The sequence below is a fragment of the Pseudorca crassidens genome, chromosome 4 (genome assembly GCF_039906515.1).
Source record: "Pseudorca crassidens isolate mPseCra1 chromosome 4, mPseCra1.hap1, whole genome shotgun sequence".
Classification (NCBI taxonomy): domain Eukaryota; kingdom Metazoa; phylum Chordata; class Mammalia; order Artiodactyla; family Delphinidae; genus Pseudorca; species Pseudorca crassidens.
In genome coordinates, this window is record NC_090299.1 from 114,508,845 (window position 1) to 114,531,118 (window position 22,274).

Consider the following 22,274-nt stretch of genomic DNA (forward strand, 5'->3'; position numbering starts at 1 on the left):
CAAAGCAAATTGTTAAGAGTTCACCCAACTATATATGACAGCATGTTGATCTTCTTAAAGTAAGCTTGATCATTCATATGATTTTTGTTCATATGCTGGATATTATACAATAAACCCTGGCACATTAGGGTCTGACATCATGGTTTCTAATACTCAAGACTGACACCAAAGGTCCATTATATACAGTGTAACTTGTAATTTAACTGAGGCAGGGATTTGAATTATGCCTACCACATGGTAGTATGCAAGATCAATGTCACTTATCATCACTGCTCTTTTGCTGTTTCTCTTGCAGTTGAGTAATGCTCACAAATCACAAAAGCAGCTGAAAAAATACAACTTTGTTTCTCTGCAGGGAAAAAAGGCTCCAAAAGAGAATCAACTGCTAAAGATGGTGATGGAAGAAAATGGTGATCTATGAAAGACATGAAAATTAATAAAAAAAAGAGATGCTTGAAATAAAAGAGTTAAGATGTCAAACTCAGGGTAGCTCACACAGATCTATAATTATATAGATCTATAGTAAGTATGAGTTTACCACATACATGTTCTAGTTATTACCAAACAACAACAAAAAAGCAATGTGTTAAAATGTTTCAGCAAGAGTTCATTTAATATCTAGAAAAATTATACATTTCTATAAATTCATTAAAGGTTTAAACACACCATTTAAATTTTGTAGGTATACTTAGGTAAACCTGCCTTTTATGGAGGGGAACTATATACTATAATGATATTACAAAGTCTCAGGAAATATTCCCCAGAAAATACTAAGGGTATACTGAGATATATAGGTGGAAGTAACGTCAAAATTACAAGTTTTGCATAAAGACTGTTCTTTAAAAGTCCAAAGAAAAGCATGAAGAATAATGTATAGAAAATGTATGTGATTATAAACAGTATTAAAAATAAAGAGTTTAATTCTCAGGCCAGAAGGTCTAAAGGTCTTAGAGTAAGTTAGTCTTAAGATAAAGGGTCTTATACTTCAATATAATAATAAGACCTTATTAAGTAAAAAATCCTATAAAACTATTATACCAAAGTCATTATAAAGATAAAGACTTTGTTTCTATTCTACTTAATATTCTCATTAACAATTCGGAAAGACATGAGCTGGATCCTACATATAAGTGTATACAAAACCAACTAGAGAGTCATACCTCCACAGTCCTGGAACACAGATAAAAGTATTTTTACTCAATGAAATTACTCAGTGAAATTTACTGACAATTCCCTAGAACAGACAAAATACTGAAAACAATTAACTAAAAAATTTCGTCAAAAACAGAATAAAGTTTAGAACAAAAAGTACAGAAATAAGAAAAGCCTCCGAATTAAGCTCTAGCAGATACACAATGCAGAAATATCCTACTTGTGAAAAATCTGCCTCACTCCCCACCCCAGCTTCCACCCATGCTGCACTATTGGGTTTAGATTTCCCTCTTCTGTGCTCCCACTACCTCTATCATTGTCCTTATCACTTTGGAATCCCATGTATACTTGTTATCATTTTGAGTTTGGAAACTCCCTCAGGGAAAGGATCTTGGCAATCCTATTCATCACTACATATTCAGTCACTTATTGAATTGAAACAAGTATCATGAAAAAGCCCAAGTTTTACTGCACACCAAATAAGGACACTAAATTAGGAATATGATGTAGTTTTCTCTGCCTTGAATACTTGAATACACCTGAAATTACCCTTGAAGACGTGTCAATAATATTCACCTATTACGTGACAGAAATTCAACTGCTCCAAATCATTCCACCCACTAGTACATTTATGTTTCATACTGAGTGCTATCTACTGAACTCACCTTACTCATATATTCAAAGAAGAAAAATGGCCAGTTCTAATTACCTGGTTGGTGTTATCAGGAAGAAAAGCCAGGGCTGCAGCAATACTGCCCTGGGCTGCCAACAAATTGGCATACTGACTCATCTTCTCAGCCAAAAGAACTCCTACAGTATTAGTGTCCATGGCTTGGGTGAGTTGTACAGCTTTTCGCAGGATGACAACTTTCTCAATCAGATCCTAAATGAGAAAAAGAAAGGAGAGTGAAGGAGAAACAGACAATGATACCAAGATGTATACTGAGAGGAAGCAGGAAAAGAGAAGGAGTTACTAAGATTTCCAAAGCCTACCAAAAGTACGGTACCTATTATCACCAATATTAAGAAGGTCTGCAAGAGCTGACCACCATCTAGGTAACTGAAAAAGCGAGGAGGAAGGTCTCCTACTCATGGTTAAGGAATAGGTTACCATCTTCTCCCAAACATCCTTAAATTGCCAGAGACTTGTCTCCTGAGCTAAAACAGGCAAATATCCAAAGTGAAAGTGACAGGCTGATGTCTGAAGGCAGAAACAGGGTTACCAGAATATATAAGAGGAAATATTATACTGTTATACTATGTATACTATAAAAATAGTACTACTAAGCCTCCAAACAGGCTTAGTATTTCAACCCGAAGTTTCTCATAATGCTCTTCAATACCTATTCTTTCAACACTAGAGAGCTATGCTTCAGGTATAAAGTACAAGAGTATCCCATCTGCCCTTCATAAGTACACCAATCCAGAAGTGTGAAAACAAGTGTGTTTTCTCTCAGAAGCACTTAGAAGGAAAAACCTTGATTCCTACAAGACTTTTGGTTTCAATAGTGATCTTTAAAGCAACAACCATACTGAGAAAATCTCTCTGCAGAGGCAAAAAGAAACATTAGACTGAAATTTCTTGAGACTGCTGACTAACTGCTTAGGAAAAAAAAAATCTAAATATATAGTTACTCAGCGCCAGAGAATAGTCCCCACATTTTTCACTTCCTCTCTTGCCCATGTATTTAGTGCTGCACGGGATCCCATTTACCTCTTACTTTCATTTTCCCCGAACCATGAAGACTGCCCATTGGTACTGGGGACCCCTCCCATTCCTTACCTCACACCGTTTCTTTGCCCAAGGCACACAGGATCACTGGAGGCAGAGAAAGGAGCAGGAGGAAAAGAGGTAAACTCTATGGCTGTTTTCATGCTCTTGCCACCTACTTCCCTCAGTAACTACCATATCACAACTTGGTTCTCACAAACAGTTGCATTCCCATTTTACCATCCCATCATCTCAAACTCTGCCTCTCCAAACATAGCAATAAATACACATAATTATCCAGCAAAAGAGATTCTAAAACATAATTAAGTAGGGTGAAAGCAATGAACTTCTGGAACAAATCAATCTCTAGAATATAAATAGGGTGAAAGACAGTACTAGAAAGGAAGCACCTTTTGTTTCAAAGATACTAACCTGAAGGGACAAAGGATTGCTTCCATCTTGAGCTTTAGTCCAACATGCAACTAGTTTCTCTACATTCCCTGCACAAATATAGCAGAGACATGCCTGAGTCTGCAGGAGGCTATCACCTTCACTTTCAAGCCTGGTTCCCAAAAGATCTATAGATCAAGAGGAAAACAAATAAGATTATATACAAGGCAATCTGTGTATGAGGTCATGAGCAGCCCAATAATATTTTCAGAGGTATGGATCAAACTTCATAACCAATGAGTAGCAGGCAGAAATAAAATCACTGTCATGTAAATGTTCAGTAAATATTTATTTGTTAAATGAGTGGAAAATGAGTGACAAATTTTATATAATAAACAATTTCACAAGATTCTATACCTAGCTGTAGAATGGGTTTATATTTATTATATTAGAAAAAAATTAAAAGTGGGAAAAATATTTGAACAGAAAAATCCTAATGAACATTTAACTGCATTTCATCATGTCTGGTGCTTTTGTAAGCAGTGGACTAAAATATGGCACATTTGGAAAAAACATCAATGATAGCTAGACTACTCTAAATTATTTATGATAGAAAGTTAATATCTTGTAAGTTTTACATTCTCATAAAACTTTCAAGGTTGTTCATTTTTATACTAGCCGCCTAAAGCTTCTGTTCTTGTACATAATGAATACTATTCCTTAGTCATCAGTTCAGTCATGGCCTTTAATGGTAATTTCTACTCAAATGTTATAATTATTAATTTTATCAAGCTAACATTTATTAAGTGAGAGCTGATTATGTGCCATTTTACATATGAAAAGACTAAGACTTAGAAATTAATTTTTCCTACGTCATATAGCTAGTTAGTGGCAGAAGCAAGAGTCTCAGTTTGGTCTGTCTGAAACCAATATCATTAAATAATATTATTTTAAAAAATGACTAGTAGGTATGGAGAAGCAACGCAGTTAATAATAACTGAGAAAAGCATTCAAATGAGAGCTTCGTTTTCTTATGTTATTAGTAGGTTTACAAAAATTTCTAAATAAAATCTGCCATTAATTTTATTTACAATATACCACGCCATATACATAATATAAATATAAAGCTCATTTTCTTACCACAAAGGGCAGAAAATTCATCTGGTTTAGCATAAGTCAATACTGCAGCTAAAGCCTCTCTCCAATTTTTAAGATCACAAGACTCGACAATCTCTTTCCAGTTCTTCATCACTACTGCAGTAATTAGCTTAGGAAAGGAAAACAAAAGGAGAATTAAAAGCTTTTGGTATATTGATAAAAATTAACTCTGGCTAATCAATCAATCTTTCAAAACTACTACTCACAGTATTTCATGAAAAATAAAGTAGCAGCAAAGCGAAGTATATCCTTAAACCAACTGACATAAAAGATATTTTCCTCAACAACAACAAAATCACACTAACATGTTTTATAAAATGCTGAGAAGGAGAACTATAGGGTGTTACCAAAACATTTAACAGGAGGACATGCCTTTTAGTCTGATGGATCAGGAAAAGCTTTCTGAGCATATAGACATTTAAGATATGAAGTCAGAATTAATTTCATCGAGAAGGAAAAAACACTGCCGACCAATGGAACACTAAGGGCAAAGTCCTGGGAGAGAAAGGCATGTGGAGTGTGTAAGGAACTGAAAGGCAGCCAGTGTGGCTAAAAGATAACAGGGGAGGGAGTGACACAAGACAAGGCTGGGGACACCGACAGCAACCAAAGCTGCTGGGACTGAACACTGGGACAACTTTCATGGAAAGAAATTTAATATCATCAAGCAGGGGCTTAAAAATGTACAGACCCTCTGCACCAGAAATTCCATTCCTAGGACTACAGCCTCATTAAACAATTAGAAATTCACACAAATCTTTAGGCACAACAAGGATGTTTACTGCTATCTCAACTACATTAGGAAAATATTAGAAACTACCTAAACATCCCCAAATAAGAGAAATAATAAATCCCTACTATAGAATATTATAGAGCAATTTAAAAATTTTGGTAAGAATCTTTAAATGATACAGGAAAATGATTACAATGTAAGTGACAATATTTATACATAAAACCACACACATATATACCTGTATAATTGATTGTTTTTAAAAATTCTACAAATACATAGAAAGAGATACAAAAGGATATGTACCAATCTGATGGAAGAATTAGGGGGTATTAAAATTATTATCTTTAACATTTTCTATGTTCTAACTTTTCTACAATAAAAATATTTCATTTAAAATATTATATATGTAAACAACAAAAACTGGGATAATCATGCCAAGCTATCAACAATGACTATTTCTGGGTCAAGGAATTATGGATGGGTTTTTTTGTTCTTTACTGCTATCTGAATCTCAATTATCTATAATAAGAGTGCTTTGCTTTTATAAACAAATGCTGCTGTTTGTTTATTTTTAAAATAACATACCCTGGTAATTTTGCTTTGGGATTTTGCAAAGTACTTTTTCTGGGTTCGAGCCAAGAGTTCTTGTCCACCTGCTATGGCCAATATAATGGCATCAGCCATGCGGTTATCATGTAAACAAAGGTCAACAGCACTCTCAAAGTTACCCGTCAGCAAAGCCTGAGTAATTAAACCATCAATATCTGCAATAAAGAAATAACACACCCAAGTTAAAGTTTTTTGTTACAAGAAAAAAACACTACACCTATGAATTTTTACATACACGCACAATGGAGAACACAATGCTGATTTCTGAATATTACTGGTGGATTAATTTCTAACACAAACTGTTGATATCTATGGAAATATACTGAGATACATATAAGTAAAATCAGGTAAAATAACATATTTTCCAGATTGCCTAAAATGTAATAATAAAGATCATTTACAGTTTCTATCACATAGGTTTCAGATCATACCATCATTTTTAAGGTAGTGATTACATGTACTAAATGATAACTGAGTTCTTTTCAACCCTCTACCACCTGTGACAAAATGTTTCTAACTTAAACTCAGGGACTATTTGCTTTCAAATGGTTAAAAGAAATTAGAAATCAAAACCAACAGATTCTTACCCCCACTGATGGAGATGTTAAATGTTCCTCCAGCTGATGGTAGAAATTCAGATTCTTGTTTTTCCTCTTTAATGCGCTAAGGAGATGAAAAGGGCAGCAATTTAGCCAGATGAAACTGGAATAAATTACCAGCAAAACAAAATTTAAATATGATTATTCACTTACTGACTAGATGACATGCCAAGTTATCCCAGAAAATTTCTCAGATCCAAGTTTAAACTAAGAACTATGATTTCCTTAAGTATTAACTCTCATTATACAATCATAAATAAAATCCAAAGTCCTCAGAAATAACGTTAAACAAACTTAAGTGTACATATCCATATTGGGAGCTCAGAAGATACTGAAGCTGAAGAATTTTTGTTTTCTTAGATACCTCAACTAACAGTAGCTTGAAACACACAAAATGTTTTATTTATTTATTTTTAAATATTTATTTATTTATTTGGCTGCACCAGGTCTTAGTTGCGGCTCACAGGATCTTCATTACTGCGTTAGGGATCTTTAGTTGAGGCATGCGAACTCTTAGTTGCAGCATGTGGGATCTAGTTCCCTGACCAGAGATTGAACCCAGGCCCCCTGCATTGGGAGCACAGAGTCTTAGCCACTTCCCACTTGTGGGAAGTCCCACAAGATGTTTTAAATTATACTATATTTAGATCTTTTTTTACATTTTTCTAATTCAGATCTTAAAACAACCTTGTTTTAAGGTTTCAACACATCTTGTTTCAACACATCTAAAAATTCTGTCTAATAGGTATAGTTATAAGAGTCTTTCGGTTTTAACTGACTCAGTCGTGAAAAAAAGAAAACCACCTGGCGTCCTTATATAAATGCAATATAAACAGTTTATTTATAAATATACTAAAATTCAATTAGAGATTTTGTGTTCTCTTAAATTAGTCACACCTGGAACAGCAGGTTGGTCTAGTAAAAATATATACAGTTCTGTTACAAATTTCTGAAACTACTTGTAAGACTGAGTAAAAATAAATTCAATATTTTCTTTCTTTAGAAGAAAAGAAATATAATGGAGGCATACTGCTGGCAAATACTTTAAATGCTTTCTCTTCTATGCATAAAAATTCAAAAGACGACAAAAAATAAAATGTGTCAGATTATAGAGAAATTAAAAGAAAAAACACATCTGTCTCACATGAGATAAAATATCTATCTTCTGTGCTCGTGTTACCTATACATCTCAATGTTAGTGCCTAGAATTCAAAGTCAGGAGCATTTTTGAATTGGATAATTTTAGTGTAGAGCACAGTAGAGCATCATCTGTTAATAATGCTTAATTAGTTAATACTATTACAGGAGAATAACTATAACCTTAATTCTCTCCCCAACAAAAGAGAAGCATTTTAGAATTTAAAAACTGAAATTAAAAAATTGTAAAACTGGGCTTCCTTGGTGGCGCAGTGGTTGAGAGTCTGCCTGCCGATGCAGGGGACACGGGTTCGTGCCCCGGTCTGGGAAGGTCCCACATGCTGCGGAGCGGCTGGACCCGTGAGCCATGGTCACTGAGCCTACACGTCCGGAGCCTGTGCTCCGCAACAGGAGAGGCCACAACAGTGAGAGGCCCACGTACCGCAAAAAAAAAAAAAAAAAAAAAAAAAAAAAATTGTAAAACTTGTTATTCATACTGAGGAATAAATCAGATACTGATCTGATTATATTCACTAACAAACTTATCAAAAAAATCTTTTAACAATTTTTCAAATTTGCTTTCAAAAAGCAACTAATAAACTTTTATATATGGACTTCTGAAATATACATAAAGTGAAAAAATGCACAACTTATTATGTGCTGGTTATCTTTAGTGTGTAAGCTACTATGTTTTATTTTACATAATAATAGCATCATCAAGATAAAGGGGAAGATATTACCACCTTAAACAACATTTTTTCAAATATTCTGAAAGCACACATTGATGACTACTGTTTTGTTAAATATATATTTACCTATTAATTCACGAGTGTATTTACAAATGGCCCTCTCTTTGATAATACATAGTTAGTCCAGTTGTATATAAATGAAAGTACGTTTCTTTAATGTATCCTACAATTCTATGTATTCCCAAAATTAGTTCAAATTTTCAGCAAGATTTTACCCATATCCTGTATTCCTGAGTTAAATAAATGTTAGAAGATCCACTTCTAAGGAAAGTATTTTTTAATAATCATCTTGTAATAGTCTGTTTACTGAGGAATTATAACTTAGTAAAAGGTTGTAAGAAACTTTATATAATCAGAATATCCCCATATCACAAAGAACAATGAAAAAGTCAAATATGAGATGAGAAACAAGAACTTGTTGATTAATTTTCTAAGATGAAATATAATTAGAAAGCAAGAAAAGTAAATTATAGAATTATATATTAGTGGCTTAAAAAAACTCAGAAAATTAAAAGGAAAAAAATTAATGATACAACTCTGTTTTCAAGGACTCTTTTTACCTAGTTATAAAAATTGTCACTACAACTCAGGATGCATTTATAGTGAATCAGGATGATCAGATTATTTAGTGAAATATTCTTTACTTGGACTCAAAGTTCAAGATTAATTCAGAAGCTTATGCCACTGATAGTGAGTTGTAAATATTAATGTGTCAAGAAAAAACATTACCTTTATATGCAATGCAATGTGGATTTCTGAATAAAGTATCTTTTCAATTTGACATCTTGATATGCATCTGACCAAACTAAGTCAATCTCACATCAGCTGTTAATTTTAAACCATATAATCCAGAAGCTAGGTCAGAGAACTAAAAATTTTAGAGATGATACTTCTATCAAATTAGTAAACAGACTTCTACCTTAAACATCTCTAAGAAAACTCCAGCTTTATTTTGGAACAAGTAGTCAAGAAAATTTTCCATATTTCAATGTGAGATGAACAAATATCACATATTTTCCCAATGTACTTAAAAATGAGAAAAATAAGTACCTCTCCCAAGAGCTGCTCTTCAGCAGCAGGGCTCTCCTCCCCATCACTCTGTGCTACTTGGTCAGAGTCTTTAAGAGCCTTTGGTACACAAAACAATGACAGAGGAAAGTGAAGAATGTAGCATTAAAAGGTTATTAGTGAACAAGGAAGACAAAAGACCCAACCAACAACATTCAGAGCTAGTTTAATCATAAGAAGCAACACTAAGTAAATTTATTTGAGGAACAACATTAGAGGAAAAGCAGGGAGCCATTACTGCTAAGACCTAACACTTCTTTCCTGCCAAACGTCCCTCAGCAACAAAGAGCTTAACGTTAAGTATCTGAGCAGTCACTGATTTCATTTTGCCTCTGTTGTGAAATTCAAACATAGGAATTTCTACTAGCTATAGCTAGCTCTACTAGCTATAACTTATGCTATTTTAAAGAGAATTATTCATGTATTAAAATGCCTACAATAAGCATTTGTTTTTAAACTGTAAAGCAATAAAACAAATTTCCTAAATTATATTTTCTTCTTTATGACCTAAACCAAAATTTTAGAAGGTAGCTATTTTTAAAGGCCTTCTCTTACCACATCAGGTCCATCCACTTTGTTCAAGGCCGAAGCAATCTGAAATAAAGACAACAACTCAGCTACCAAATGGAATTCTATTTCAAGGCATATAGCAAATGTTCACCTCTTACTCCATTGTCATTGGCAAAAATCCAAAATTCAGATCAGGGGTAGCATGTTTAAGAAAAGAATAAAATTTTTGCAGAACTGATTCTCAATGGTGCTAGTTTCAGTTACATGGATCTATTTTATTGCTCACACGTCATCTTACTCTGCTATTCAAATTGTAAAACTAACCTCAAAACAAGCATGTTTTCGTCTACTTTGTTTTAAATAAAATAACTATAATTTAAAAAAATATTTCTTCAGAGACTTACTATGGAAAGAACTGTTACTAGATGTATTTTGACAATCAAATTTTATTTCCTCATTTTTTGCTAACAGGTTTGCAGTAAAACTTTCATATTAATCTCCTGCAAACCAAGTTATAGCATCAAGAAGTTTAGACTAATAATAAAGTTAAATATAAAAAATCTAAAGGAGTGAGGAAAGACACATGACCAGTAAGCAGCGGAGCTGTGATGTGAGCTCAGGTCTATCTGACATTAAAGGGGACTAATCTTCAATGTGCTCAGCACTGACTGCCCAGAGTGCACAGTATTCAACCTGTTCCGCATATGCGATAATTCTGCAATGCTATAGAAGACTTCAGTCATTTTCAAAGAATGACAAAGGGTTAATACAAATTATACAAAGAATTCTAAATATATCCTTCAAGGTTTCCAAAGTCAGAGTGTTTTAACTGCTGTTTATGTCAACACTGTGGAATAATTATTAAGCCGCTCTGAGAAGAAAACTATAAAACTGGAATATAACCTCCTTTTTTAAAAAGTAATCTTTTTTTTTTTTACATTAAAATGTTAAGCAAATCACTTGGGCTTTTTGTTTATTCAGGTTTAGTAGAATAAAACACCCTTGTTCCAAAATATTTACTAGTTACTTGTGAGCTGGACCAACTTAATAAACAGTTTGGGAATTGTGGGCTGAAGGCATAAACAGCGGGGGTGCAAAACAGTACCCTCTTTTTCATCACTTAAGCTGTAGTGAATGCAGGGTGATCTCTTAAGTTTCCCCCCTCTCTTTCCTCCAGGGCCGCTGGCTACACCTCCTCTTAAAAAACTAAATGTCATTCCAGTGTTTGAGGTTCACAGCCTCTTTTCTTTCAAGGCCCAATTCTCCCTGACACAGCTCTTTAAATCGAGTTTGAATTAAAGGTGGTTCTAGCAGCTTCTAAATTCAGGTACAATGAGGAGTTTCACCTTTAACAACGTGTATGAAAAACTTTGGCAACCAAGCATAAATTCTTATTAAATGTTTACTGAATGATTTGAAACAATCTGTGTTGAACTTTTTAAAAAATAAAAACACCTCTGCTACATAAATATTTTATTTGTGTAAGCACAGCCTTTAAACTTTTCCAAAAGTTTACCTTCTTTCCTAGGTCTTCTTTTCTATATCCTAGAAGTTCAAGGTATTTTCCACGAGAATCATCCTCAAAGTTTACCTTTAAAAGAAGACATATTCTTGAAACAAAGAATTGCATTTAAAGGCCTAATTTTTAATTAACTGCTCAAATTCCAAGCAGAATTATTAAAATTACCTAAAGTTTACTATATCAACCAAAAGGTTGTTTATAAGAGAATCCAAAGAAGTTTTTCTAAAGAAGTTATTTTTTAAAATAGTAAGCCTACTAGTAATTAATTACCCAGGTTGAATAAAACTTACATTCAAACTAATTTTTGTAAAAACAAAGTCATGTCCAAAGGTTACATGAGTGCAAAACTCACATTATGTGAAACATGTGATGTCCTAAAACTCTTTCTTAAAACTAAGACTTACTCACAAAATATAAAAATAAATTTAACCTGATTGCATTCAAGATTTCTTTTCTTTGGAAAACAGAATTGAGAAATAGATATTCCCATGGAGACAAAATGACAAACCGGAAAATTCTATTATTCTACTGTCGTAAATGCAACTCAGTAAAAGGAATGAGAAATGCCTCCAACCTCTCTCCCCTATACCTTTTCCCTCTTTCCCCATTTTCCTTAATTAGACCTACTACAAAAATTAAATACTCTGTGTTTTTATTATACTAAGCTCTATGTTCTAATTTTAAAATAGGTCTGTTGAATGTTATGTCTCTCTCACTTAAAATTAGCTATTATATTATTTTTTACTTATTAAAAAAGTATTTCATATTAGGCTTTTCACAGCAGAGAAGGAAGAACTCTTGACATAAAGTGTTAGGTCATGTACTCTCCATATGGTTTAATTTCATCAGGAGATCCCCAAATCACATTCTCTCGATTGTTTCTTCAACAGGAAGACAGATTTAGAATATGATGGAAATAGGTGAATTTGCAGATAATGAAATAAAATTGCTTAACACCAACTTTACCTTCAAAAAGGACCACACATTTTTCTCAAACTCAGTCTGAGAAGCATCAATCTTCTTCTGACAATAACTGACAAATCCTTGTGACTGCACGACCTGCTGAAGTTGGGCTGACCGGCTAAGGAATTCCTCTTCTGTTACGACCTGACTGATGCGCACGTGGTGCTGCTGCAGCTGCTGCTCAGCTCCCTGCTGAGGCTGTGTTCTGACACTCGCAAAGGTAACCAGTTTGCCTCCAAACTAGAATAGAACAAGTAAACAAAATCAGTTCCAACGACAAGGATGTGGCCCTCAAACGTACTGACTGTAAACCGGCTAAAGGAAAAGAACTCTGGCTCTGGATGCAATTGGTGATACACTCCCCTACTCCACAATCTGACCCCAGCCTTCAATTATTTTTCCTCTTCACACCACCCACCTACTACATAAAAGGTCCCAGTTGCTGTGCCCCACAATTTCTCACCTACTTGCTTTTACTAACTTCCACATACTAAATGCTACTCCTCTTCAAAGCCTGGGCAAATGTCACCTCTGCCATCCCAGACACCCTCAGTATATTTTATACATATATATATATATATGTACGTGTATATATATATATATGTGTGTACATATATATATATATATATATACACACACATACATATATATATATATATATTTTTCTTTTGTGGTACGCGGGCCTCTCGCTGTTGTGGCCTCTCCCGTTGCGGGGCACAGGCTCCGGACGCGCAGGCTCAGCGGCCATGGCTCACGGGCCCAGCCGCTCCGCGGCATGTGGGATCTTTCCGGACCGGGGCACGAACGCGTGTCCCCTGCATCGGCAGGCAGACTCTCAACCACTGCGCCACCAGGGAAGCCCTATCTCTCTCTTTTGATTCAACTATTAGCTGTACGTATTTGCCTTTCTACTCTAGGCTCCACGTTTTAAAAGGTGGTGGATTATGCTGCTACAAAATATGCCATTTGACCTAAGGATTATTTTGAGCTGAAGAATACTGAAAAACAACAGGAGCAAGAAAGGCACCCTGACCTCCTCTTTTCTTTCTGAAAGCAGGAGATGAAACTCACATGTGAGAGCTGCTCTCCCTACACCAGGAGGAAAGATACATCCTTATCACCAGATATGGGAGTCCAGGATGGGAGAACTCTATACAAACAGACCTTGTTAAATAAAAATTATCTCCATCAGGGCTTCCCTGGTGGCGCAGTGGTTGAGAGTCCGCCTGCTGATGCAGGGGACACGGGTTCGTGCCCCTCCGCGGAGCGCCTGGGCCCGTGAGCCATGGCCGCTGAGCCTGCGTGTCCGGAGCCTGTGCTCCGCAACGGGAGAGGCCACAACAGTGAGAGGCCCACGTACCGCAAAAAAAAAAAAAAAATTATCTCCATCAGTCTCTACATATTTTAGTTACTGTTCCACAACTGCCATTCTTTGTTCAACCTAGCATATAAGCACTTAGGTTTTGCCACTCATTGGGGTTTTCATTTCTCTATGGGGGGGCTCCCAGGTACATGTTTGCTGTCATTCTCCTATTAAGCAGGCTCAGAACTCTTCCTTTGGCCTCTCAAATTCATTCCTCAGGTCTAGGTATTGATCTCTTCTGAAATCTCTTGATTTCTTTCTTTTACATTGCTATTTTTCTGCCTAATTCTTTTTGCACTGAACTGCTGTATGACTGCACATCTACTCTTGTCTTTCCCCCTTCCAAACCATACTACATACTCTCATCTTCCTAAATAATAGACCTTTGATTACATCACTTTGGGATTTAATTAATCTCTCATCCCTCTTGTCTGGTCTTCTCCACTATCTGCTCTCCTGCCTTTGAATCTTTGCTTTTATCACTTTCCACTTTACTTACTGAATCCTAACCATCCATCTAGTTAGTTATAATAAAACACTTATTATAAAATTATGTATGGACAAGGTTTAAAAGAAAAATCAAACTGTACAGAAAAGCCTCCCCGCCCCCCAATATAAGCTACTTGAGGACAGAGACTCTATCTAGTTCACAGGTATGTTTCCAGTGCCTAAAGTGGTACCTGACAAACAGAGGATGTTCACTATATATTTATCTTTGGAATGAAAAGCGCATGTCCACTCACTAATACTGAAGTATTATAAAGACAACAAATAACACTCCTTTCTTCCCCACGTGAGTCTGGAACCCAGTACGAGAGATGGAGAATCAAAATATCAGCTTTAGTGCTGTCGTAAGTGCTGTTAGGTTAGAGGCTATAGTTTAGATGTACAACCATAGTGGACCTTGTAACAATTAGAATGTAGACCCTCTCAAAAAGAAAAGAAGGAATGAAGGAAGGAGAGATAGAGAAGGAAAACAAGTTTAATAAAGTGGGGTAGGGAGAATGGTGCAAAGGTTGCACAACAAGGTGAATGTACTCAATACTGCTGAACTGTAAGTTTTAAAATGGTTAAAATTGTAAATTTTGTTATGTATATTTTATTACAATTTAAAAGAAAAAAGAAAAAAAGGGAGTAGGTTTCACTTTTCCCGAGAAACCTTTCTGAGTGATGAAAACTCACAAACATATCTCAAACTCAGCCCTCTTCCATCTGAGTGATCCTATAATAACACTTTACTGTAAGTCCTTTGTGTTTATGGACCATAAAAGCAAATCCACCTACTGAAAAGGAAGCCCCAACAGGTCTTCGGACCCACTTGGGTGGCTTCTTCAGAGGCAACACTATACGATGCTGAGCAGTCTGCTGAGGAATTTGTAACGGAGGAAGGGGCTGTCCTGTGCCAAACGGATCAAGATTCCCAAAAGACGATGAAAGCTAAAAAATAAAATAAAGTGAGATTTTTGAAACTTATGCAAGACTATATTACATGTTTTCAAGTCATATCCAAAAAATTTTTTATCACAATTATCCAATTAATTGGTATCATTGATCAGTAAAGTTATTTTCAAAATAATTACACAGTAAGATGATTTTTTTCAGGTGTTATAATAAAAAACCTTAACACTTCTTATTACCTTGTCAACTTGTTTCTGCCTTAAACCATCTGCACTCCCTCCCATGATAGAATAAACACTGATACGCCCATCGAAGGAAGCAGCTGATAAGACAGCAGGATTTCTGGGACACCACTGAATATCAAAGCACCACTGTGTGTTGGTGGGAAGTTCATATAACACCTAGACCGCAAAAAAAAAAAAAGTCAGAAAAAAGTATAGCCACTTTATAGCCAAAACAGCTGAATAAATATGATCAACAAATACAACTTCATTAAACATTTACTTTTACAAAGTATCCAGCCAGGAAAAACAACAATTGTAAAAATTTCTTTAAAGTACAAGAAAAGTTCATTATGATAAAAAAAAAAGAAATGCTGCTCAAAATTTTGACCAGATTTGGAATAAGTACATCTTAAAAAATGAGGTTTTCCTGTTTTTACTGAAATGGTACTAGAGGATGCACCCGAAAGACCAGAATACTCTATTAGGGTCAACTTGCTGAACTCTAAAAGATCGATGGGGTCCTAGCCAACCGACTTTGCCTGCCAAGATCCAAAGAACCACGTTTAGATTATTTGAAGATCAAATTTCAAAAAAAATTCTTGAGAAGGAAAAATTCACCGAGAAGTTTGGCTTCTTGTCAAGTGAGAAAACATGTACACATCATTCTTATTATTGCAGAATCAAAGGAGAATTTGGCATTACCAGTTTTCTTTAGAAGGAAAAGAATATAGAAAAACTATTAAAAATGGCTGATATAAATAAATAATGTAATAATTGTTTACTAACTTTACAATGTAATAATGTAATAATTGTTGCGAACTCAGTGTGATGGTAACTGATGCTCTTAGGAGCACAGGTTTTATGGCTTTAAGAAATGAATCAAATTTACTTAACTTTGGCTTCCTTGACATTTAAAATAATGTTTTATTTTATAAGAAAACAAAATAAAGTGAAAAGGCATTTAGCCTGCTCCTCTTTGATGCTTAAACTGATTTATAAGACTATTAGCTTCTTGATATCTGAATCACTTGTCTATTCCTAATTTGCATTTGAATAAAAATCTATTACAATTTTTAGTTGCAGCATGCACTAAAAGTTTATTCCTTCAAAGTCCAAGCACACACAACTAAGCATATGCAAAAAATCATTTTATCAAATTACATAGTTGAAAAAGAACAGTAATTTCCATGAATTTTGAACTCACTTGGGAAAGCAGTGTAAAATGAAACACTTTCATTATTTGGTCTACAAATCTTATGAAGCAAAAATTATTATTTTTTCTCTTGTCTCCTCTAACATTAATGTTTCTATATTCTTACAGACATCACTGCAACTGAAAACTTTAAACCACAAATCAAATAACAAAAGTGCTTGCTTTAATTTTAATGTTACAGATTAAAACCTATCGAACAGGGCTTCCCTGGTGGCGCAGTGATTAAGAATCTGCCTGCCAATGCAGAAGACACGGGTTCCAGCCCTGGTCCGGGAAGATCCCACATAGCGCGGAGCAACTAAACCCGTGCACCACAACTACTGAGCCTGCGGTCTAGAGCCCGCGAGCCACAACTACTGAGCCCACGCGCCTAGAGCCTGTGCTCCGCAACAAGAGAAGCCACAGCAATGGGAAGCCCGCACACCGCATCGCCACAACTAGAGAAAAGCCTGCGTACAGCAACAAAGACCCAATGCAGCCAAAAATAAATAAATACATAAATTAATTAATTAAAAACAAAAAAAATACCCATCAAAGATACTTATTTTTACTAGCATACCATCAGGGCAACTAGGAAGGCACTTGCAATAAAAGTTTAAAAGCTGTAATTAGAATCCATGGTGCCTTGCCCACTAGTGAAAGAGAGGGAAACCATTCAACCATTAAGAAGAAGAAAAATATTAGGCAAAAGAGATTTTTAGCCCACAACCCAAAGCAAATGAAATTATATTTATATAATATTTATATTTAATAAGGTAAAATCCCCCATCTAAGTTTCCATGGGTAGAACATATGACAAATATTTTATTATAAAGTATTATATTCTTGCTGTAGAGTTCAGAAGAGAGATTAAAAACCTGCATCCACTGATTTCCAAAAATCAAAGAGGATCTTCAGGAAAGGTAAAGCAAGAAAAAGACCCAAACCTTGAACACTCCTACTTTGAGGACACTTATTTCCAGAAAATACATTAAATAAATCAAACCAAGTATTTCTGAGTCTAGTTAAACACCTTTGATTGGAAATGGCGGGTGGGGGGTGATTACTAGGTTCAAAGACACTATTTCAATGATTGATATCCCCAGATGAAACAGCTGAGCTTAGATAATGCTCATAATAAAATCTCTGCTAGAGTTACATTTCACATACACCTCCGTCTACTTTCACGTTCTTAATTTTAATCATGTACTAAAGAATTCATATGGAAATTTTCTTATTCAACCAGAGATAAAATATTATAATAGCTGTAAGTTTGAGAAACATTTCCTCCCCATACCTCTCCTGTGTTTGGGTTGGAACAGAGAATCTTAGCATCTTTTCCACAGCTCAGCAACAATTCAGGATCCGCCATGCTCCAAGCAATTGCCAAAATCCCCCTATAAGAAACACAGATGAAGAAATTTTTAATCTTGAGAAAACCAAATTATTTTTCTCTAGGTTTTGGAGACACACACTGCTAAGAGAAGTATAATTTCATATAATCTTTCTGGAAAGCAACTTAGCAATGTGTATGCTCTTTGATCATTACAAAGATACTCAATACAGTATGCAGTGTATGACAGCAAAAAATGAAAACAAATGCCCAATAACACGGACAGCGTAATAATAAATTGCAGATCATCTTTTAAGGAGAAAATATGTAGTTAAAAATTATGCTGTAACCTACTAGAGAATGGATTTGAGGATATGGGGAGGGGGAAGGGTAAGCTGTGACAAAGTGAGAGAGTGGCATGGACATATATACACTACCAAACGTAAAATAGATAGCTAGTGGGAAGCAGCTGCATAGCACAGGGACATCAGCTCCGTGGTTTGTGACCACCTAGAGGGGTGGGATAGGGAGGGTGGGAGGGAGGGAGATGCAAGAGGGAAGAGATATGGGAACATATGTATATGTATAACTGATTCACTTTGTTATAAAGCAGAACCTAACACACCATTGTAAAGCAATTATACTCCAATAAAGATGTTAAAAAAATTATGCTGTAGAAATCTGTTTCTTATTATTATACACTGTTCACCAATGAAAAAAGGTTAACTCTGTACATAAATTTGTATAAAACATATAATTACATTAAATACTTGCATAAATGGGGTTATGTATATATAAGGATATGTACAATAAAAGTTTTACCTATGGATGGGTAGGAAATCTATTTCATGTTTTCTACTCTTTGTTTACTAACTTTCTACTTTTCGTTACTGGAGTAGTTCTCCTATTACATGAGTTTTTTTTAACTGAAAGGAAGCATTTTAAATTTGCCTCACAAAGAAATATTACAGATCTAAATACTAAAGATTTGATTTTATAATTCTTTTTGTGTTTTAATATCCTTTGGATTTTTTATACTAAGTATAAACAGAGTAGTATTTTTGGTAGATATTTTGAAAATTCAGATTAGCATCCCCTGTAAAAATAAAAAAAACCCCTCTATCCCACCATCCAGAAAAAAGTGCTATATAATAGTTTGTTTTTTCTACATTCATGCCTCTGCTGTTTAGAGATGAAAGAAGGAAAGTTAACATTACCAGACCATGAAGAAAAATACTAGAAACTACAATTTAAATACTGGATACTAGAAAATAGTAGAAATACAGCTAGTAGATAACAGGGACTAGAAAAACACTAGAAACTAGAATTACGTTTGTGTATTTCTTAAAACAAAAACATACAAATTAATAATCTTAAATTTTCCTGAAAACATTACAGTAATTCTAAGATACAGTTTTTCAATTTCCAAAATACAGATAAACTTTATCATCAAAGTATATATTGTTTTTATTTTCCCCAAAAGTTGTTTTTAATTTGATGATATTTCTTACAATCTAAGTCCTCTCAGAATCAGGAAAATACGCTATAGGAAAAGGACCCAAATTATTTAAGAATGCCTTTTGTTTCCAACGTTTTATTTTATTTTATTATTTTTTTTCAACATTTTATTTTTTAAGCATTAAAATCTTTGTAAAAATTATAAGGATAGTGTGATATACACCCTTATACTCCTCACCTAGATTCACTGATTTGGCCACATTTACTTTATGTCTTTCTCTTTCTCTCTATATATTGACCATTTGAGAGTTAAATGCAGCTATTATGACATGTCACTTCTACACTTATCTCTGGGGATAAGAACATTCTCCTATATAATCACAATACAATTACATACTGAAAATATTTATCATTTATATGCAATACTTTAGAGTCCATATTCAACTTTCCCCAATTGTAGCAATAATGAACTTTTATTGTCTCCGCTCTTTAGAATCTAATCATGCATGTCAAAAATTTCAAGGTATGTCAAGAAAGCCTTTTAAAGAAATCAATATCATATTTAATATCACATGTTAAGGAACATTTAGGTTCTTACTAAGTATTAAAATCACTGAATTGTAGAACTGGAAGGGACCTTAAAGATCATATTATAATCATAATATACTCCAACTCTTGCATTTACTAGAGGGAGAAAATTGAGAACTAGTGAAGTTGATTTGCTCCTGGCACCCAGTATGGTATTCTATCTTGCTAAATTATGACCACTCCTAAAATTGGCAGCAGAATGTAATGTTAAGACCATAGATACTAGGATCAGTATGTATGGGTTGGAAGTCAGCACTTGACTAGTTTTGAGACCTAAGCCAAGCTTATTAGCCTTGCCAAGCTTCAATTTCCAATGTGTAAAATGGGATAATAGTATTTACACCATAGGTTTGTTATGAGCCTAAATCAAGCTAACATTTGCAAGTTTGGGATTAACATATACACACTGCTATATTTAAAACAGATTCCCAACAAGGACCTACTGTATAGCACAGGGAACTCTGCTCAATACTCTGTAATAAAAGGGCAGGAATTTTTGTCTGTTATATTACTGAATCCTAGCACAGTGCTTGGTACAGAGTACGTGTTCAATAAGCAAGTGTTGAATGAATAAATAAAACCTTACCCAGTGTGAGAAAAATATTAAAACACCTCAGAATCATCCTTTCTTTACAAAGAGCTTATTGAAGCATAATATCTAAACAGGATTACATTCTGACCAGACTCTTTTCTCCTTTATAAGAAGCTCAAGGAGAGGTCACAAACCTTAAGACTTCTCAAAGTGTGTAATTCCACTACGGGGCGGGGGCGGGGGCGGGGGCGGGGGTGGGGGTGGGGGGGTGGGGCGTGAAGGGATTTAAAATTTTAGTTTACATATCCCCAAACAGGAAAGAAGAAAAAAAGCCCGAAGTACTTAGAAAGTACTATAACATTAAAAGGGATTTGTTTCTCGTTTAAAAACATTGAACAAATGTGCATGAACTCCCTGGGTACCTGAATATTAATGATAGGAAATGTGCGTAATTACAAACTAAATTTTTTTTTTTTTTTTGGCCACGCCGCGAGGATTGCAGGATCTTAGTTCCCCAACCAGGGATGGAACCCGTGTCCCCTGCAGTGAAAGCACAGACCCCTAACCACTGGACCAGCAGCGAGTTCCCACAAACTAAATTTAATGTTACTAAAACTAACACAAGACAATTCTCATACCTTTTTTAGAGCATCCACACATTTATTAAAATTAAAGGCAGAATGAACCACCTAATTTCTCAAAAATGTTTGCTTTTTAAATTAAGATAAACACTCAGGGAAGAGATATGGGAACATATGTATATGTATAACTGATTCACTTTGTTATAAAGCAGAAACTAACACACCATTGTAAAGCAATTATACTCCAATAAAGATGTTAAAAAAAAAAGATAAACACTCAGAAATAAAACAAACTTTTCAATTGTTGCTTGACATTTAATGTTACGGAAGACTCTTGATAAGTATGATGAACCAAATAAAGATCAAACTGTATAAGGTCATGAGTTGTCCCAAAATGTTGTGATATACTAGAATTTTGATCTATTAACTGTTATTTGAAATAAGTAGTGGAAAATCCATTAACACATTTTCATGTTTTTGTGATATGATTTGATTACCATTTTTTGGTATAGAATATCAGATGACTATTGCTTAAAATAAAAATAAACCATTTACATTGACTTTTACAAGACAGAGACAAAGTAGATTCCCTAATTTAAAAAAATTATCTGGGACTTCCCTGGTGGTGCAGTGGTTAAGAATCCACCTGCCAATGCAGGGGACACAGGTTCAAGCCCTGGTCCGGGAAGATCCCACATGCCACGGAACAACTAAGCCCGTGCGTCACAACTACTGAGTCTGTGCTCTAGAGCCCGCGAGCCACAACTACTGAGCCTGTGTGCCACAACTACTGAAGCCCGCGCACCTAGAGCCTGTGCTCCACAACAAGAGAAGCCACCGCAATGAGAAGCCCGTGCACTGCAATGAAGAGTAGCCCCTGCTCACCACAACTAGAGAGAAAGCCCGTACACAGCAAAGAAGACCCAACCAAAAATAACTAACTATATAAGTAAATAAAAAAAATTATCTGATAATTCAAAGTAGTAAGTAAATACATTTTTTTAAATACACAAATTAAGTGTTTTTGGAAGAGCAGCAAGATACCTGGCATGGTTTTCCAGGACACGGAGTGGAGAGGAGGCAAAGCGAAGATCCCACATCTGGATCACTGGTAACCTGTCATCCTCAGAGGCAAGGACCATCTGAGTAGCAACATCAGGATGCCACGCCAACCCAGAGCAATGCATCTGTACATAGTTAAGGCTCACATTTTTATCAGTCATACTATTTTATTTATTTATTTATTTTTAGTCATACTATTTTATGAAAAGCCAAAATGAACATGAGGAATATGCCTTTGTTAA

The 22,274-nt window shown here is 34.9% G+C and overlaps 1 protein-coding gene across 28 annotated transcripts in view; it reads right to left on the reverse strand.

Annotated features, from left to right (window-relative positions):
- SEC31A (SEC31 homolog A, COPII coat complex component) overlaps positions 1–22,274 on the reverse strand; it is a 72,862-nt gene that overhangs the window by 24,622 nt on the left and 25,966 nt on the right. For 22 of the 28 annotated variants that reach the window (XM_067736419.1, XM_067736415.1, XM_067736413.1 and 19 more), the window contains 13 exons: positions 22,015–22,157; positions 17,776–17,875; positions 15,302–15,463; positions 14,949–15,101; positions 12,305–12,541; positions 11,333–11,407; positions 9,862–9,900; positions 9,289–9,366; positions 6,341–6,416; positions 5,730–5,908; positions 4,394–4,520; positions 3,296–3,441; positions 1,862–2,035 (listed from right to left, as the gene is read on the reverse strand). In XM_067736419.1, coding sequence (XP_067592520.1) covers positions 1,862–2,035; positions 3,296–3,441; positions 4,394–4,520; positions 5,730–5,908; positions 6,341–6,416; positions 9,289–9,366; positions 9,862–9,900; positions 11,333–11,407; positions 12,305–12,541; positions 14,949–15,101; positions 15,302–15,463; positions 17,776–17,875; positions 22,015–22,157 — 1,689 coding nt within the window. The remainder of the gene's footprint in view (positions 1–1,861; positions 2,036–3,295; positions 3,442–4,393; positions 4,521–5,729; positions 5,909–6,340; positions 6,417–9,288; positions 9,367–9,861; positions 9,901–11,332; positions 11,408–12,304; positions 12,542–14,948; positions 15,102–15,301; positions 15,464–17,775; positions 17,876–22,014; positions 22,158–22,274) is intronic. The other 6 variants (XM_067736434.1, XM_067736431.1, XM_067736430.1 and 3 more) reach the window with 1 other exon arrangement.